We start from the raw sequence: 16,811 nt of genomic DNA on the forward strand, positions 1-16,811 counted from the left end.
GATCTCCTGGAGCTCCCGTGATCTTCCATGACCTCCTAGGATCTCCGGTGACCTGGGATCTCCCCTGATGTACCACGGCCTTCCGCGACCTCCCGCGATCGCCCGTGACGCTGGCTTCGCCTGAAGTACCCCCCGCCCCCCGCCCCCTCCACAGGAAGTTTTCCCACGCCTTAGCAAATTCACATGGTTTCTACGTTTCTCCTCACAAAGTACTCGCTGAGCAATGTTTTCTGGAATTTTCCACAGCTTCTGAAGTCCATCTGTGGTCTGTGTCCCATCTCGGGCCCCTAACTGCACAAAATTGATAGCTAGGATTCTGCCGCGCACTTCGCGGGGAGACTTCCAAGACACCACCCGGCGGGCGGGGCCGGGTCACGGGTGTCGCTGTGTGCTGTCTGCCCTGGAAGGCCAAGCCACACTCCTTTCCCGTGGCCAGCGGGGCCCACAGGGTCACACCGCACCCTCGTGACTCAGGGACTTCAGGGGGGTCCTCAGGCCAGCACCTCACGGCCATCAGCTGCAAAGTACACAAATTCCTGACCAGAAAACCATGGTGGGCCTGGTCAACAGGCAAGGAGCTGTAGCCCAGGCCTCCGTGTGCTTCCCGGAGTCATCCTGTGGGGCAAGGCTGACTCTTAAAAGGGAGATTAAGTAGTAGGAAACGAAGGCTTAAAGACAATCCTGCCCTGCCCCCAACAATGTAACTCACTAAGGTACAGATGATTCTAGAAGGCGTCTTCAGAGACACTGGCTGGTGCAGTCCCTCCCTTCACCTCAGCCCTGATTTCTTTTTTTTCCTAAACATTCATTTTTTTTTTTAATAAATTTTTATTTATTTATGATAGTCGCAGAGAGAGGCAGAGACAGAAGCAGGCTCCATGCACTGGGACCCCGACGTCGGATTCGATCCCGGGTCTCCAGGATCGTGCCCTGGGCCAAAGGCAGGCACTAAACCCCTGCGCCACCCAGGGATCCCTCAGCCCTGATTTCTAATGAGCCACTGGCTCCAACTGTCTGCATGGAACAGGTCGGGTGGGGCACAGCACCTGGGCCATACTGCTAGGGCAGGCCTAAGCCTTGGGGTCCTCTCAGTGAATTGCTGCCATTGGTGGGGACGGTGTTGCCTGGAGTCCTGTGGCCTCATGGCAGAGATGCGCAGCCACAGGGGAGACCGTCTCCTCGCCAGCAGAAAGATGCAGCCTAGCCCCTGCCTAGTTCTACAGACTCAATCACTTAAAGTATTAATGTACTTGCCACTATCCCCTCGCCTATCTTGGGATTCAGTTCCCTCTTAACCAGGTCTGTTCTAAGCTTTCCAAGTAGATGGTGCTCCTGGATGGGAGAGGAGAGAAATAAACTGAAAGACAACACTGCTCTCTTCCTCCCATTAACGTTAGCACATAATGTATCTAATGTTGGGCCAGTTGGAAAATGCCTTTTATTACCCTTAGAACTTTTTAAACATTGGCTATTTCTGGGTGCTAGCATTCCTAACACTTCATAGTCTACCCTCTTGTTCATCGTATGTCTGGCATATAGTGAACTCTCAAATGTTAAACAAATGGGATGACCAAGTAAGTTATATGTCCATTCTTTTGTGTGTGTGAATGTGTGCATGGGCGCACGCACACACACACACTTTGTATGTATCCACCCTAACAGCTTTCCCTCTGAAGGCACATTGAGTTGTCATTTGTGCCTTATTTTCTCATCAAGACCACCAATGACTTGTACTGTGACATTTACACGCTAGAGACCTTCTCTGTCACTTCCCTTTTACAGACTCTGGTGCAGAATTCTAGGGGATGGAGCCAACTGTGCCCAGGCCTCCGCCTCCTTTCCAACCAATATTGTCAGAATTCAGTATGAAAGAGAATGACTGACCACTTTTTATTTAACTCAGGTTTTATATTAGGTAGTGGCCAATTTATCATAGGTGCTGTTTAATACACTAGTGACTGTGTATACTGCTGTTGGTGAACAGAACTTTCTGCAACAATCCGACTGCTCTGCTGTCCAGTGTGGCAGCCACTTGCCACATGTAGCTACTGACCACTTGAAATGGATCAAGGGGACTAGGGAATGTAATTTTAAGTTTTATGTAATTTTGGTGAGCTTAAATAGCTATGTGGCTATGGCTAATGCTATGGACAGTTGAAGAGTACTGTACTGTATCTTAATTTTTTGCTTTTGATCCATATTAGAAATTAACCACATCTCTCTGGATAGTATTCTAGTTTTTTACCTTGATGCACATTTAAAAAAAATTTCTCTGCTCTGTAAATTCCCCTAACATGTGGGTTCTCTTAGAACCTTGAATATACATTGTACAAAATATTTCCAGTACAGAGATGCCTGGGTGGCTCAGCAGTTGAGCTTCTGCCTTCAGCTCAGGGCATGATCCAGCAATCCCGGAATAGAGTCCCACATTGGGGTCCCTGCATGGAGCCTGCTTCTCACTCTGCCTACATCTCTGCCTGTCTCTCATGAATAAAACAAACAAAAAAAAAACCCATATTACCAGTATGAAATATTCTGTCCCATAGAAACTTGTATTTCCAGACCTACTCCCGTGATTTTCTTGGTTTCAGAATGTTCATAAAAATGGTCCACAGGTTGACTTTTGGTTGAAAAGTAGCAGATATAAGGAAGCCAGGGCCTCAGTTACTTCTTTGAAACCAATCAGCCCTTCTGTCATCTAATTATGCTTCAGGTACCTGCCTTTGCCAGCTTTTCATTCATTGTCCTAACACTTAAATGATGTTTAGATGCCCATATTTATACTTCCACTTCTGCAATATTCTTTGGCACGCTGTTTCATCTACTGGTTAGCATGGAGGTCTGAAGTTGTCAGTCATCTCTCCACCTGTTATCTTCTGAAAATCATCTCCATGTTTGTTGACCACATCACCCCAAACAGGTGGTTTTCAAAGGGTGGGCCCTGAACATACTACACATGCAGATTCTCAGGCCCAACCCCAGGACCTGCTGAACCAGAAGTCCTGGGATGGGGTCAGGAATTATTCAACAATCCTTCCAGGCAACTCTGATCCACATGCATTTCCAGAACCACACTGGGGATAGCAGAAACGGGGTCTTTAGATGCTATCATTCCTTACTCCTTTATCTATTTTATTATCCATAAAATACTTTTCCTAATCAACTAGGTTATCCTGAATGGCAATTTGTGGATTAAAAGCAGGATAACCATTTCACTATTTTCCTCTAATTGTCCATTTTCAGTATTAGTAGTTAGTGCCCTAGTTACTTCCAAAAGTGATTGTTTGCTCAGTGTTGGCTGAGTTTTTAAACTATCATTATAAATGAACATACTAATGTTTTTAATATAGTCAATCTGTGGCTATGGGGGAGAGAGGGCAGTGGTAAGCAGACCCCACAATCAGGGTGCTTAGAGCCCACTGCTACTGGGGCAGAGAGGGGCAGTGTGTGTGTGTGTGTGTGTGTGTGTGTGTGTGTGTGTGTGTGTGTGTTTTAAAAAGAACAGAGAAGGGGTGTCTGGGTGGCTTAGTTGGTTAAGTGTCTGCCTTGGCTCAGGTCATGATATAGGGGTCCCGGGATTGAGCCCTGCGTTGGGTTCCCTGCTTGGTGGAGAGTCTGCTTCTCCCTCTCCCTCTGCCCCTCCAACTAGTGATTTCTCAATCTCAAATAAATAAAATCTTTTAAAAATAACAAAAAAATATATATAAAGGAACAAAGAAGAGTTTATACTTATTACTAGCTTTAACTTACACTACACAATTTCAAAGTATGAACACCAATATCCCTAGTAACAGTAAGACTGCTGATGAAACATAGGCTTTCTTAGTGGTTTCATTTATCCTTAAAGTTTACTGAAACTGTAAACTCAGAAGTTCTATGTTCTAATGCCACTTGAAATGACACTCTCCTCTTGTGACAGTCACCATTTGATCTGCAGCTGGGTTGCAGACACTCAATGCTGCATGGTCTGGAACTCCCCCAGCACTCACCAGACCTGTACCTTCTTGCCCCAAGCACCTGTGATTCTGCTCAGGGTCTCTCTCTGGTGGTAGTGGTAGAGTAGAGCCAGGAGCTGACACCTGGATGCAGCCCTCAAGCCACGAACACACCCATCCTCTTGCTTGTGCAGCAATGTGAATGAACCAACAAAATCAACATCAAAGAGTGCATGCTGTATGGTTCCATTTATATGTACTTTGGAGCACGTGAGCTCATCTCTAATGATGGAAAGTAGATCAGTGGTTCCCTGTGCACTGCTGTGGATAAAGGAGGGAGATTACAAAGGGGCCAGAAACTCAGGCTAGTGAATGCGTTTATTACCTCTGCCAATCATACCTCAAAAGAACTGTGAAAAATGCTAACCCCCACCAAGGAAAGAAAGAAAAAGAGAAAAGCTATACTAAGATAAAATTTCTCATTATGTGATTGGCAGACATCCAAACACTTGCCATCATACTTTCTTTGCAAAGCCATGGGAAATAGTGACTCTTCTCCAACACAAGAGAATTTGGGAAACAGAATTTGGGAACATCTAACAGAATGACATGTGCATTGCATAGCAATTCTAGGACTCCACCTCAAAGAAAAGGACTTCACCCACAAAATTACTCATTGTGGTGTCTGTAATACTGGAAAGAACACAAATGTCCACCACTGGACGGTAAGGTACATTCATGCAGCTAAAGGAAGAAGACTTACTGATGATAAGATATGCAGACATGGGCAGCCTGGGTGGCTCAGTGGTTTAGCACCGCCTTCAGCCCAGAGCCTGATCCTGGAGACCCAGGATCAAGTCCCACGTCAGGCTCCCTGCATGGAGCCTGTTTCTCCCTCTGCCTGTGTCTCTACCTCTCTCTCTCCGTCTCTCGTGTCTCATGAATAAATAAAAAATCTTAAAAAAAAAAAAGGATATGCAGACATGGTGTGCACAATAGTCAATACATCATAATGCAAATACAGATTTGCTTTTTTTTCTCTTAAAACACTCGCTAGGAAGATAACTAAAGTGAGTGCTATGGGGGAGGGGATGCAGAGACAATCAAGGTTAGCTCTAAATATGACAGACTCTGAAAAAACGTGAATGTTTTACATATTTACAAGACAGTTCCTAAAGCGGAGAAACAGCCAGTAAAATCAATGCCTCTATGTGCAAGTGGACTGGATTCTACAGAAGCCAGCCCAGAGATGATGAGTACTGTGTAGGAAAGGGACCTCTGAGCAGCACTGGAAAGCAAGCAGAGAAGGAAGAAATCCTTGTACGCCTCATCTATTTCCTTTAGTACCTGGTGACTTCAATACCTTAGGATGCATGTTGACATATTAAACCATTTGCTTACTAAGAACAAGGAGGAGATGCTTGTTTTCTTCATGTGCTGTCAGCACCAAAAGTCATTTTTACTTAACTACACAACAAAATTTCTGGATATTGATCTTTCAGGTCAACAACATGCCTCAAGTCAAATAGTACAAGTTCTTAAATGGACTTGGAAATAGAAGTTTGTAATTTATGCTTTATTTAAGAATCATGCCCAGTTTTATTATTTCACAAGGATGATGAAGCAAAAGGTAAGCTTCATTCACACTTCCTGGCTGTTGATTACTAGCAAGCTTCTGGCTACCGGGTAGATGATCTCTATTCCAATGACACTCCTTATTCACTTGAGTACAGGATTTTAAAAAGGTAATTAGGATATGAACACACGCATGAGCTATTATACATAATTACAAAAGCTGGTCAACTCTGGTCTCATCAGTAGGAGCGAATGGCTGGAGGGACCGTGGCACAGTCAGCCTCATTTAAAGTTCTGTCGATCACAGGTCTATATTCCAATGAGACCTTAAAAAGAAGAATCTACAGTAAGTTAAAATTTGTGGAAAAACATAAAAACAGTATTCGCTTGTATATTTTTTGAAAAATTCACTATAAAAGTTATTTGTAGACAAATTTCAGGAACTTAAAATCACAAATACTCATTGTGGAGTATTTTTCAGTAACAAACTCAAAAATGACCTAAACGTACAATAGGGGACCAGGTATGTAAATTATGGTAACTCCATGTAATGAAATACAGCAACTAAAATAACAATGTATAAAATTCTTGATGCTTTACACAAATGCTCAAGAAGTGAAACCTTGCATATATTATCATTCTTTAATTATGCTTAAACCCTGTATTTACCAAAAGTTTTTCTATTTGTATTTATATACCTGCGTATCAGGAAAAGTGTATGTATACATGCAAAACCTGAAGGAAATATTTCAGAATGATAATGAAGGATATCTCTGACTGGTGAGCTTACAAACATGGCTTTTGTTTATTTTTCTACTTGCTAAAAGTTTCTTTAATACTTTCAAAAACCCTTGAACATTACTAAAAACAGGGCTGTACCGAGAGAAAGTCTCATTTCTTTCTATACACTGTCAGAAAATAGCCTTCACGCAAAATTATGAAAGTTACTGCCTACTTGAAATAACAGACACACTAGGCTCTCTGTATTAAGTGATGGCAGCAAAGCACGTTATTTCTGTAGACTCACATAAATGATTAAGACTCTCCCTTACAAGTCTGAAAAGCTCAAGTAACACTTTATATCTTAGTTCTGATTCTTAATGTCCAGCAGAAATGGCAAATGGATGAGTTATGCTTTGGTGGAATAAGACTGTGAGGCTCTACTGCAACCTAAGCTGGCTGTCCCAGGACTCTGCCCACTGCACCCCCTCCTCTGCTTGCTCTGTGCTGGGCCCATGCTGTGGGCTACACAGCATACTCCGTGTTCCCTGAGGCTGCCTCCAGATGGTCCAGCCAATGCCCCCCACCTTGCCCCCACCCCACGACCTGCTCTCATTGGGCTCCAGAATCATCCTCTCCCCTGCCACCAAGCCTTGGGCACTCCCTGCCAGGTGCTACAACTGTGGAAGACCAGCACTTCTAAACCACCCATCCACACTGGATTCTGTTTCCAAGAGAAGCCCAACAAGAGTCCTTTTCAGTAGTGTCTCAGGTCTGCCAACAGGGACTTAAATCCATGTTGCTTCTCCCAGCCCATCATAAGTTGTACTCTAGAATATATGGGACGGCACAGTCATTAGTGCATCCGTGAGCAGGACACGTTCCCCACATACCTTCCCAGTCTTGATATCGACGTAGGAAAGGGTGTGCTTTCTCCAGTGCTCCTCAAACGGCTTCTTCTGCTGTCCCTGGATGGGCTTAGAGTAATCATACTCGTCAATCCGCACCTGAGGCCAGGGAAATTAGTTTATTTCAGAAAATACCATCAACAAATACACTTCAAATTTCTTATTTCTCTAATAGGGCAATATAACTGGAAAACATGGCAAACTCATTAAAATGATACATGAGAGACTAGTCTGATGTGAATCCCCTGGATCCCACTCAACACAGAGGTATCCAGTGTCCCAAGCAGAACTTGTTCACAGAGAGCTGGCATTCCTAGTCCATTTTTCTTTTTAAGATTTTATTTATTCAACAGAGAGGGTGAGCAAGAGAACACAAGCAGGGGGAGCTGCAGGTAGAAGCAGACTCCTTGCTGGGCAGGAAGACACAGGGCTCGATCCTAAGATCATGACCTGAGCTGAAGGCAGATGGTTTACCAACTAAGCCACCCAGGTGCTCCTAGTCTACTTTTCAACCCATGTCCCTTCTTGTGTACAATCCCTAATGAAAAACCATTTTGTGTATATCTGACCTAAGAGAACACACAGTAAGAAACACAGTGCAATTAAGTTCCAGACACAGGTGGGATGGAGAGATGAGACCTGTGATACATCCTCCGAGTGCCCGTCCACCCTGGGCTCCCGTTCCAGAGTCTCCATAGCACGAGTCCCAACCAGGGAAGGACCCGCTTGAGGCCACAGAGCTAGGCAGTGGGTCTTCAGCATCACTGTGAGCCCAGAGCTCCATTTTTACTACTAGGGGGGTGGCTACAGAAATTAGCCTCATCTTTCATGCACTTAAAAGTTCAACAAATATTTTGTCTCTTTGTATTCTGGGTGACTTTAATTTCTCTTTCAGTTTTTTTCATTCAAATATTTCAGTTCTAGCAATTATGTTAAAATTTTGTTAAAAAACGCTTAAAAAGAAGCTGAATACTACACATGGTAATGAGTAAGACATACAAGAGCCACTTAAATTAAAAACCAGGGGCGCCTGGCTGACTCAGTGAGTAGAGCATGAGACTCTTGATTTCAGGGTTGAGCTTCAGTCTCATGTTGGGTATAGAGATTACTTAAAAATAAAATTTAAAAATAATAACAAACTGAGGGTTGATTGAGGGAGGTGGGTGGAGGACAGGCATTAAGGAGGATACTTGTGATGAGCACTGAATGTTGTATGTAAGTGATGAGTCACCAAATTCTACTCCAGAAACTAATATTGCACTGTATGTCAACTACCTAAAATTTAAATAAAAAAAAGTAGCAATATGGGACGCCTTGGGGGGCTTTAGTGGTTGAGTGCTTGCCTTTGGCCCAGAGCGTGATTCTGGAGTTCCAGAATCAAGTCCCATATCGGGCTCCCTGAATGGAGCCTGCTTCTCCCTCTGCCTATGTCTCTGCCTATCTCTCTGTGTCTCTCATGAATAAATAAATAAAATCTTAAAAATAAATAAATAATTGATTAAAATAAAAAAAAAACATGAAAGTATAAAAAAAGATGCTTTCTATAAAAATAAATGAATAAATTAAAAAAAACAAAAGGTTCAAACACTTGGCTGTTTCTGCTGAGAGAGGCAAGTGTGGAGGTGCACAGAGGCAAGACCTCTCACCTGGGAGCAAGTGGGGCACCTTCCCTTATCTGGAAACATATCCGTTGGGGTAAGCTCTCCCAGGGGGAGCAGCTTCCACCTGCATCTCTGCTGTGACTCAATGAAACGAGTTGGCTGTTTCTTGCCATAGGAACACCCAACCCACCTGCAGCCTGGAGAAGCTTCTGGTCCTCAGTACTCATGACGAATGCACTTAGTCAATCTTACTTTAATCCAGCTCCAGTCGGTGGAGGGCAAATTAACAGAATTTCACTGTAAATCAGAACCTAATCCTCTTCCTGTAGCCAATTTCCCCATGTGCTTCTGTCTTGCTGATGGACGAGGCTGCTACCAGCAACATCACCTGGTCCTGGGCCAGAGCCTGTGTGTCTGGAAAGCGGCTCAGGCCTTGCTGATGTTGCATCCTGAAGTTGTATTTGGCCTCAAGTGCCTATTTCCTTCCCATTTTCCTGTCATACGCTGAGTCTCTGTTCTGGAAGAATCTGAACTGTACTCTGCATAAAAATCATGTAATTTATGGGGCACCTGGGTGGCTGCTTCTCCCTCTCCCTCTGCTCTTCCTCCTCACCCCCAGCTTGTGTTCTTTCTCTCTCAAAAAGAAATAAAATCTTAAAAAAAACAACAACAACAAAACAGATCATTTTTAAAAAGTGACCCAAAATGAAGTCAGGTCTCAAATAATGATTTATCTCTCATTTTACTATTTTCTGGCTATAGTACTCAGACTGCATACTAATCTTTGATCTGGTAAGTCAGGTGTGTTTTGCTTAGAGATGCTGCTACTGGCAGCAGCAAATGCCGATCTGAGGCAAGAAAAAGGTCATGCTGATACTAAACACAGTGATACCAAAGCATGAAAGTTATCAGGCAAAAAAAAAAAAAAAAAAGGCATTTTTTTTCAATTTACTCGTGGGAAAATGAAGTGAAATGTAGAGAAAATGCAGGGATAGGGGCTGAGCAATGCCAGTGGACAGAAGGCATGATGTGCACAGGGGTACGTGGTCAGGGCACACCTTGTAATCTTCCCTGGCGTGAGCGCCACGTGACTCCTTCCGGGCCTCTGCTCCATAAATGGTTTGAAGTGCACAGAGCATCAGGTTCTGCAGCTCCAGGGTCTCTACCAGGTCGGTGTTCCAGACCATTCCTAGGGACACACCGAGTACTCATGAGATAGGATCCAGTTAACTGGGTCCTCCAGGCTGCAGCTGTGGGCAGAGTGAATTCCGCACTGGGACAGACAGGGCTCTGAGGCAGTCTGTCTTGCAAATATCCAGCAGCCCAACTGTGTGCAGGGCCCCATGGAATGCTCACCTCGGTCAAATGTCTTCAGATGCTTTAGGTCTCCATAGAGCTGGCTGATTTTCTCACAGCCTTCCTGTAACACACTTCCCACACGGAACACAGCAGCATGACTCTGCATCGACTGGAACATAAAATACCATTTGTCAATCTTTAATTCACATGAAGCAGCTAGGACTAAAACTGGTAAACCCTTTAGCTTTTTTCTTACGCATTTCATTTTTATTTTTTTAAGATTTTATTTTTAAGTAATCTCTACACCCAATGGGAGGCTCAAACTCACAACTCTAAGATCAAGAGTTGCATGCTGCACTGACTGAACCAGCCAGGCACCCCTGCATTTCACTTTTTATAAAATATTTATGTAAATTAAATTTAAAACCTATGAAATTCAGAATGAATCTATGACTCTCAATTTTATGTATGTATGTATGTATGTATGTAAGTATGTAAGCAAGCCAGCTCTTGGCCCAATGTGGGCCTTGGATTCACAATCCTAACATCAAGAGTCATGCATTCTACTGACTGGGCCAGCCAGGCATCCATTACTCTGAATTTTATAATGAAGTTTGTTCTTTCTTCCATGAGAACTTTTAAAATCTACTTTCTTAGCAACCTTCAAAGATGTAATTAAGTGTTATTAACTATAATTGCCATGCTATACACTACAAGCCCCAGGACTTAATTTAATTTTAATTGGAGGCTTGTACCTTTTGTCTCCTTTCAGCCACTCCCCATCTCTGGCAACCATCAATCTGTTCTATGAGCTCAATTTCTTGTTTTGTTTTTTAAGATTCTACATATAAGTAGGATCATAAGGTATTGTTTTTGACTTATTTCACTGAGCATAATGCCCTCTATGCCCACCCATGGTGTCACAAACGGCAAGAGTTCATTTTTTATGCCTCAATAATTATTTATATATAAAACATATGCCATATATAAAGTATATGTAACATACACACACATCCTCATTACCCATTCATCCACCAATAGGCATCTAGGCTATTTTAATATCGTGGCTATAATAGATTGGAAGTACAGGTATCTTTTGGAATTAGTGTTTTCAGTTCCTTTGGATAAATACACAGAAGTGGATTTGTTGGATCATACAGTAGTTCTATTTTTAATTTTTTGGGGGGAACCTCCATACCGTTTTCCATAATGGCTACACGAATCTCCATTCCCTCAAACTGTGCAGGAGGGCTCCCCTTTCTCCATATCCTTGCCAATGTAACATTTGTGTTTCTTGTCTTTTTGATACTAACCATCTCTGATAGGTGTGAAATGATACCTCATGTGGTTCTGATCAGCATTTCCCAGATGATCAGTGATGTTGAGGATCTTTTCATGTATCTGTTGGCCATGTGTATGCCTTCTTTGGAGAAATGTCTGTTTATATCCTCTGTCCATTTATTATATTGTTTTTATGCTATTGAGTTGTAAGAGTTCTTTACATATTTTGGGATTTTAGTCCCTTATCAGATACATGATCTGCATATATTTCTTCTCATTCTGTACGCTGCCTTTTCATTTTGTTGGTTTCCTTTGCTGCAGAAGCTTTTTACTATGATGTGGTCAATAGTTTATCTTTACTTTTGCTGCCCTTGCTCTTGGTGTCAAATCAAAAACTCAGCGCCAAGACCACGATGAGGTGCTTACTGCCGATGTTTTCTAGGAGTTTTATGGGTTTCAGGTCTCATATTCAAGCCTTGAACCCACTGAATTAGTTTCCGTGTATGGTGCAAGACGGTGATCTAGATGTGTTTGTTTGTGTGCGGCTTGTTCAGTTTTCCCAGCACCATTAAAGAGATGGTTTTCCTCCCATCATATATTCTTCTTTTGTTGTAAATTAATTAACCATATTTACATAGGTTTATTTATGGGCTCGATTCCATTTCATTGATCTCCAGGTCTGCTTTTAGGTCAATACTTTATTGTTTTGATTACTATATCTTTGTAATAGAGTTTCAAATCAGGGAGAGAGAAATGCCTCCAGCTTTGTCTTTCTCTCAGGATTGCTCTGGCTATTCGGGTTCTTTTGTGGTTCCATACAAATATAGGATTCTTTGTTCTATTTATGTAAAAAATGCCATTGGAATTTTAATAAAGGTTGCACTGAGTCTGTGGATTCCTTCAGGAAATATGGAAATTTTAATAATATTCACTCTTCCAACCTACAAGCACGGAATATCTTCCCACTTACTTGTATCTTCAACATTATTCATTAATGTTTTAGAATTTTCGGTGTATATATTTTTCCCCTCCCTGATTAAATTTATTCCTACGTATTTTATTCTTTTTGATGCAATTGGAAATGGGATTGCTTTCTTAATTTCTCTTTCAGAGCATTCAGAAACAGTTTTTATGTATTGACTTTGCACCTTTCAACTTTACTGAATTCACTAATTTGTATTAAGTTTTTTTGTGGGGTCTGTGTCAGTGTCATATGTGATTTGATACATCTGTAAATAGTGACGTTTACTTCTTCCTTCCCATTTTGGATGGCTTTATTTCTCTTTCCTGCCTGACTGCTCTAGCCAGGACTTCCAGTGCTGTGTTGAATAAAGTGGTGAGACTGAACACCCTTGTCTTGTTCCTGTGATGAGAAAGCTTTCATCTTTTCACCACTGAGTATGACCCTAGCTGCAGACTTGTCATATAAGGCCTTTATTACATTGAGGTACATCCCCTCTATACCTGCTTCCTTGAGAATTTTATCATAAATCGAAGTTAAAATGAAGTTTTGACCAAAGCTTTAAAAAAATGCTTCTATGTTGCCATTAAGTACACATTTTAGATCCATATGTGTTAGTTAAAGTGGAATATTTTCCAATTAGGGAAGGCAGTTTGTGGAACTCAGCCAGGATCTGTGATTCCAAGCAGACTTACTCTTGAGGGTTAGCATACTGAATGGTGGGCAAAAGAGCATAAGGGCTCCATCTTCAAATTCCCAAGGAGACAGCAGCTCCTATGGTCTTGCCCCACTCTTGAGATCCAGTGGTAAATGTTCTAAGAGCCAGCAGATGACCCCTTGGTGACAGAAACTAAGAAGTGTTGAGATAATGAGGTAGGTGGTCAGCAGTGAGCATGGGGTGGAGGGTCATGAAGAAGAGGAAAAAGAGGGCTTCTGGTTAATCTTGTAAATACCTCTCATATGTCAAATTCCTATATGGTTGTATTGTTTATGCAATAAAGATATTAAATAAACTGAAATTTATTTTAGGATCTACCTTTATTTCCTATCACTTACTGAATAACTTTTCATGGCTCTTAAAAAACCCCTTTATCTCATGCTCAATCACAGCGTGTGCCTGGGCCTACTCCTAGACTCCACTTTTTGCCACTCATCTCTACCATAGACTAACATAGCTCACTGATTTAGTTCTATTTAACAGACATCTCATCTATTTCTTTAGAATGATACATAATTTTATTTTTAAAGATTTTATTTATTTGAAAGGAAGAAAGAGAGGAGGGGCAGAGAGAGAGAGAGAGGGAAGCTCCCTGCTGAGCAGAGAGCCTTCCATGGGGCTCAATCCCAGGACCTTGAGATCATGACCTGAGCCAAAGGCAGATACTTAACAGACTGAGCCACCCAGGTGCCCCACAATGATACATAAGTTTAAAATTGTAATGCACACTATCAAATGTTCTGGCCTTTCAGGATAAGGAAATGGAAAAAACGATCTTAGAATCTAGTAAATGTTAATTAAAACATTCTTTTATATTCTTCAGTGCTCATCTTTTCATACTCTTTAGGGTTAGGTTTATTCAAGGCATTTTAAACTTTTGGTCTGCACTGTGAATGAGATGATTTTCTAATGGATTATTGCAGGCATGTTGGAAAGCTACTTTTGAATCTTTTATACAGATATCTCCATTCTTGTTTTTATGAGTTTCTCACTTATTGCCTTGAGATTTTTAATTGTATCTGTAAGTAATGATACTTGTCCACTCCTTTTCAATACGTAACTGATTTCTATCACTCACAGTATCACCTGGAAATCAGAAAAACTAGTCCTCCAACTCAAGTGCACATTCCAAGAGGGCAGCGTTTTTTATTCTCTTCAGATGACTGGGGCATCTAGAAGACTGCCTGGCACACAGCAGGTAACAGTTTAGATGGTCCCTAATCTAGAAGAGTTTGACTTACGATTTTTGAGCTTTACGATGGTGCAAAAGTGATCTGCAATTCAGAGACACTGCATTGTGAATTTTCATCTTCTCCCAGGCTAGTACTGTGCAGCAACATACACTCTCATATGACTCCAGGCAGTGGCAGCAGCTGTAGCTCCCACTAGATCCCGAGGGTAAACAACCATCTGCACTCATACAATCATTGTTTTTCACTTTGAGTACAGTATTCGATAAATTACATGAGACAGTCAACACTCTGTTATAAAACAGGCTTTATGTTAGATGAATTTTCCCTACTGCAGGCTAACAAGTGTTCTGGGCACATTTAAGGTCAGCTAAGTGAATATTCAGTAAGTTAAATGTGTATTAAATACATTTCTGACTTACACCATTTTTAACTTTCATTGGGACATAACCCCATCAGAAGTCAAAGATCTGTATGTGCCTTACTTGGTGGAAATGTTTCTAGGACTTCCCATTTCAAAATATCATGGGTTCATCATTTCCACACTCAAATAGAATTTCCTACTATATAGTGCAAGGATTATATCTGTCGTAGCTGGTGGCCATTCCCCGGTATCAATACCCTGCAAAAGTTCTGCTCAGTTCCTCTTGGCTGGTTTCCTAAAACAAACCTCTGCCTTTCACTCGCGCTATTCGCCTTACCTTTCCAGGAAGTTTCCCTAAAGCCCAGAACTTCTCTGAAGTTCCTACAGAAGTATGCAGTATGCAACTTTTTTCTTTTGATGATTAGAGTTTGTGCCACTGGACGCTTCAGGATAGAACTAAAAGGGACTTCCTCTTTTCGGAAAACGTCTCCACAGAAATCTTGCAAATGACTTCAACTGGACAGAGATCTCATTTGTGGACCAAGAATCCCTGTATTAGAAGAATCTGGTGATCCCTAGCTGTCTTACATACTTTTTTTATTGCTCTAACCCTGCATTAGCCAATGCAGTAGCCACATGTAGTGCTTTATATTACATCGAAGCTGAATAAAATGCAGATTTAGTTCTTTACATGTGGTCAAAGACACATGTTCCTATCCTCAGAGAACAGCCCATCAGATGTGCTGATCTAGAAAGTAAATATTCTGACAATAACCAGTGCACAGATTACGAGGCACATACAGATCTTTGACTTCTGATGGGGTTATGTCCCAATGAAAGTTAAAAATGGTGTAAGTCAGAAATGTATTTAATACACCTTTAACTTACTGAATATTCACTTAGCTGACCTTTAATGTGCCCAGAACACTTGTTAGCCTGCAGTAGGGAAAATTCATCTAACATAAAGCCTGTTTTATAATGGAGTGTTGACTGTCTCATGTATGTCTCACCTATGCTCCCCTTTCCTCCCGATTTTATTTAGGGGCTTCAATGCACCAGCTCAAAGACATCACCTAGAGTTGCTAGAAGCTGGCTGTGGTGGTAAGATTAACTGCAAGGAAGCTCCCAGCTGGGAACGGAGCTTCTCAGATCTTCCACTATCCCTCCCACTCTAGACTTTGATGGACACTTGACAGCAGAAAGGGTCTGAGAAGGGAAGCCGCATGCAAACAACCTGGGACATAGACAACTGCAGTGTCTGCCCTGGGCTGCTACCTCCAGCTTGCTGTGTAGAACATGTCCTTTTGCTGTTCGCTCTGAGCCCAGCATAAGGCTATGGACACACAGCCTGCACACTCCAGAGCGTGTGCAGGGCTTACCTTCTGCATGTTGAGTCGTAGTTCAGATGTTCTTACACTTCCATTGGCAAATCTCAGTTTGTCAAGATTCATGACAGACTCTTCCCCGGCATTTGGTTTAATCGGGGGAATTTTATCTCCTTAAAAAACACACAGACAAAAAGTGAGAATTTATTGGAGTTTGGAAAACATACACATAATCTGGACTGCCCTAACCCTAAAGAACCACATACTGACTTGGGGCCAAAGAGCAAACTTAAAAACAAAATTTCTGGCAAAGAGTAGGTATCCAATATGAAATCTATGAACAAATCAGAATCCATTCCTAAGTTAAAAAATTAGATTTATGCAAAGAAACCTGGCATTATTACTCTATTGAAGGGAAAACTGACCTTCAGAATAGTGAGCAGTTTCCAACAATTCTGCCAAAACACCTCACCCCTACCAATGGTGGTTCTCATTCAAGGGAGAGGGAGGGCCTGGCCAGGCATGTTTAAAAGTCTCCTGCTGATTCGGGCCCTTGCACCTGCTTAACTAAACCTCAAGATATGCTTTTCTGACTTCTAAAAAGATAAATGTTTTGAAAACTTTTAAAGATGTTGTTTTTTTAATGACATGGTTTGAAATGAATTTTCTTCCATAGGTAATATGGGCACAAGGTATGAAATGAGGAAACAAGGATTTGCAGGCAAAGTAGGGTTGCTCACAGTAGCTCTCTACAAGGAGTGAGGGCACTGGTCTATCATGCAAACCACCCCAGCTCTTCCAGGCCAGCTGTGGTTTCTTCTGCTTTTGTTTGTAATGTATTAGAAAAGTGATTACTTGGGGTACCAATTTAGGGTACATAATTAGGGTACAGAATGTTTAAAATATTCACATTTTAAAAGTAATAGTGTTTTTC

At 41.8% G+C, this 16,811-nt stretch overlaps 1 protein-coding gene across 2 annotated transcripts in view; it reads right to left on the minus strand.

Moving 5' to 3' along the window:
- Nucleotides 1-5,492: 5,492 nt before the first annotated feature.
- Nucleotides 5,493-16,811, minus strand: part of SDHA (succinate dehydrogenase complex flavoprotein subunit A) — a 29,207-nt gene continuing 17,888 nt past the window's right edge. For both annotated transcript variants that reach the window (XM_072807438.1, XM_072807437.1), the window contains exons 11-15: nt 15,932-16,050; nt 10,096-10,207; nt 9,798-9,928; nt 7,124-7,237; nt 5,493-5,836 (exon numbers count right to left, since the gene is read on the minus strand). In XM_072807438.1, coding sequence (XP_072663539.1) covers nt 5,750-5,836; nt 7,124-7,237; nt 9,798-9,928; nt 10,096-10,207; nt 15,932-16,050 — 563 coding nt within the window. In that variant the 3' untranslated portion in view covers nt 5,493-5,749. The remainder of the gene's footprint in view (nt 5,837-7,123; nt 7,238-9,797; nt 9,929-10,095; nt 10,208-15,931; nt 16,051-16,811) is intronic.

The sequence above is a fragment of the Canis lupus genome, chromosome 31 (assembly GCF_048164855.1).
Source record: "Canis lupus baileyi chromosome 31, mCanLup2.hap1, whole genome shotgun sequence".
NCBI classification, from domain to species: Eukaryota; Metazoa; Chordata; class Mammalia; order Carnivora; family Canidae; genus Canis; species Canis lupus.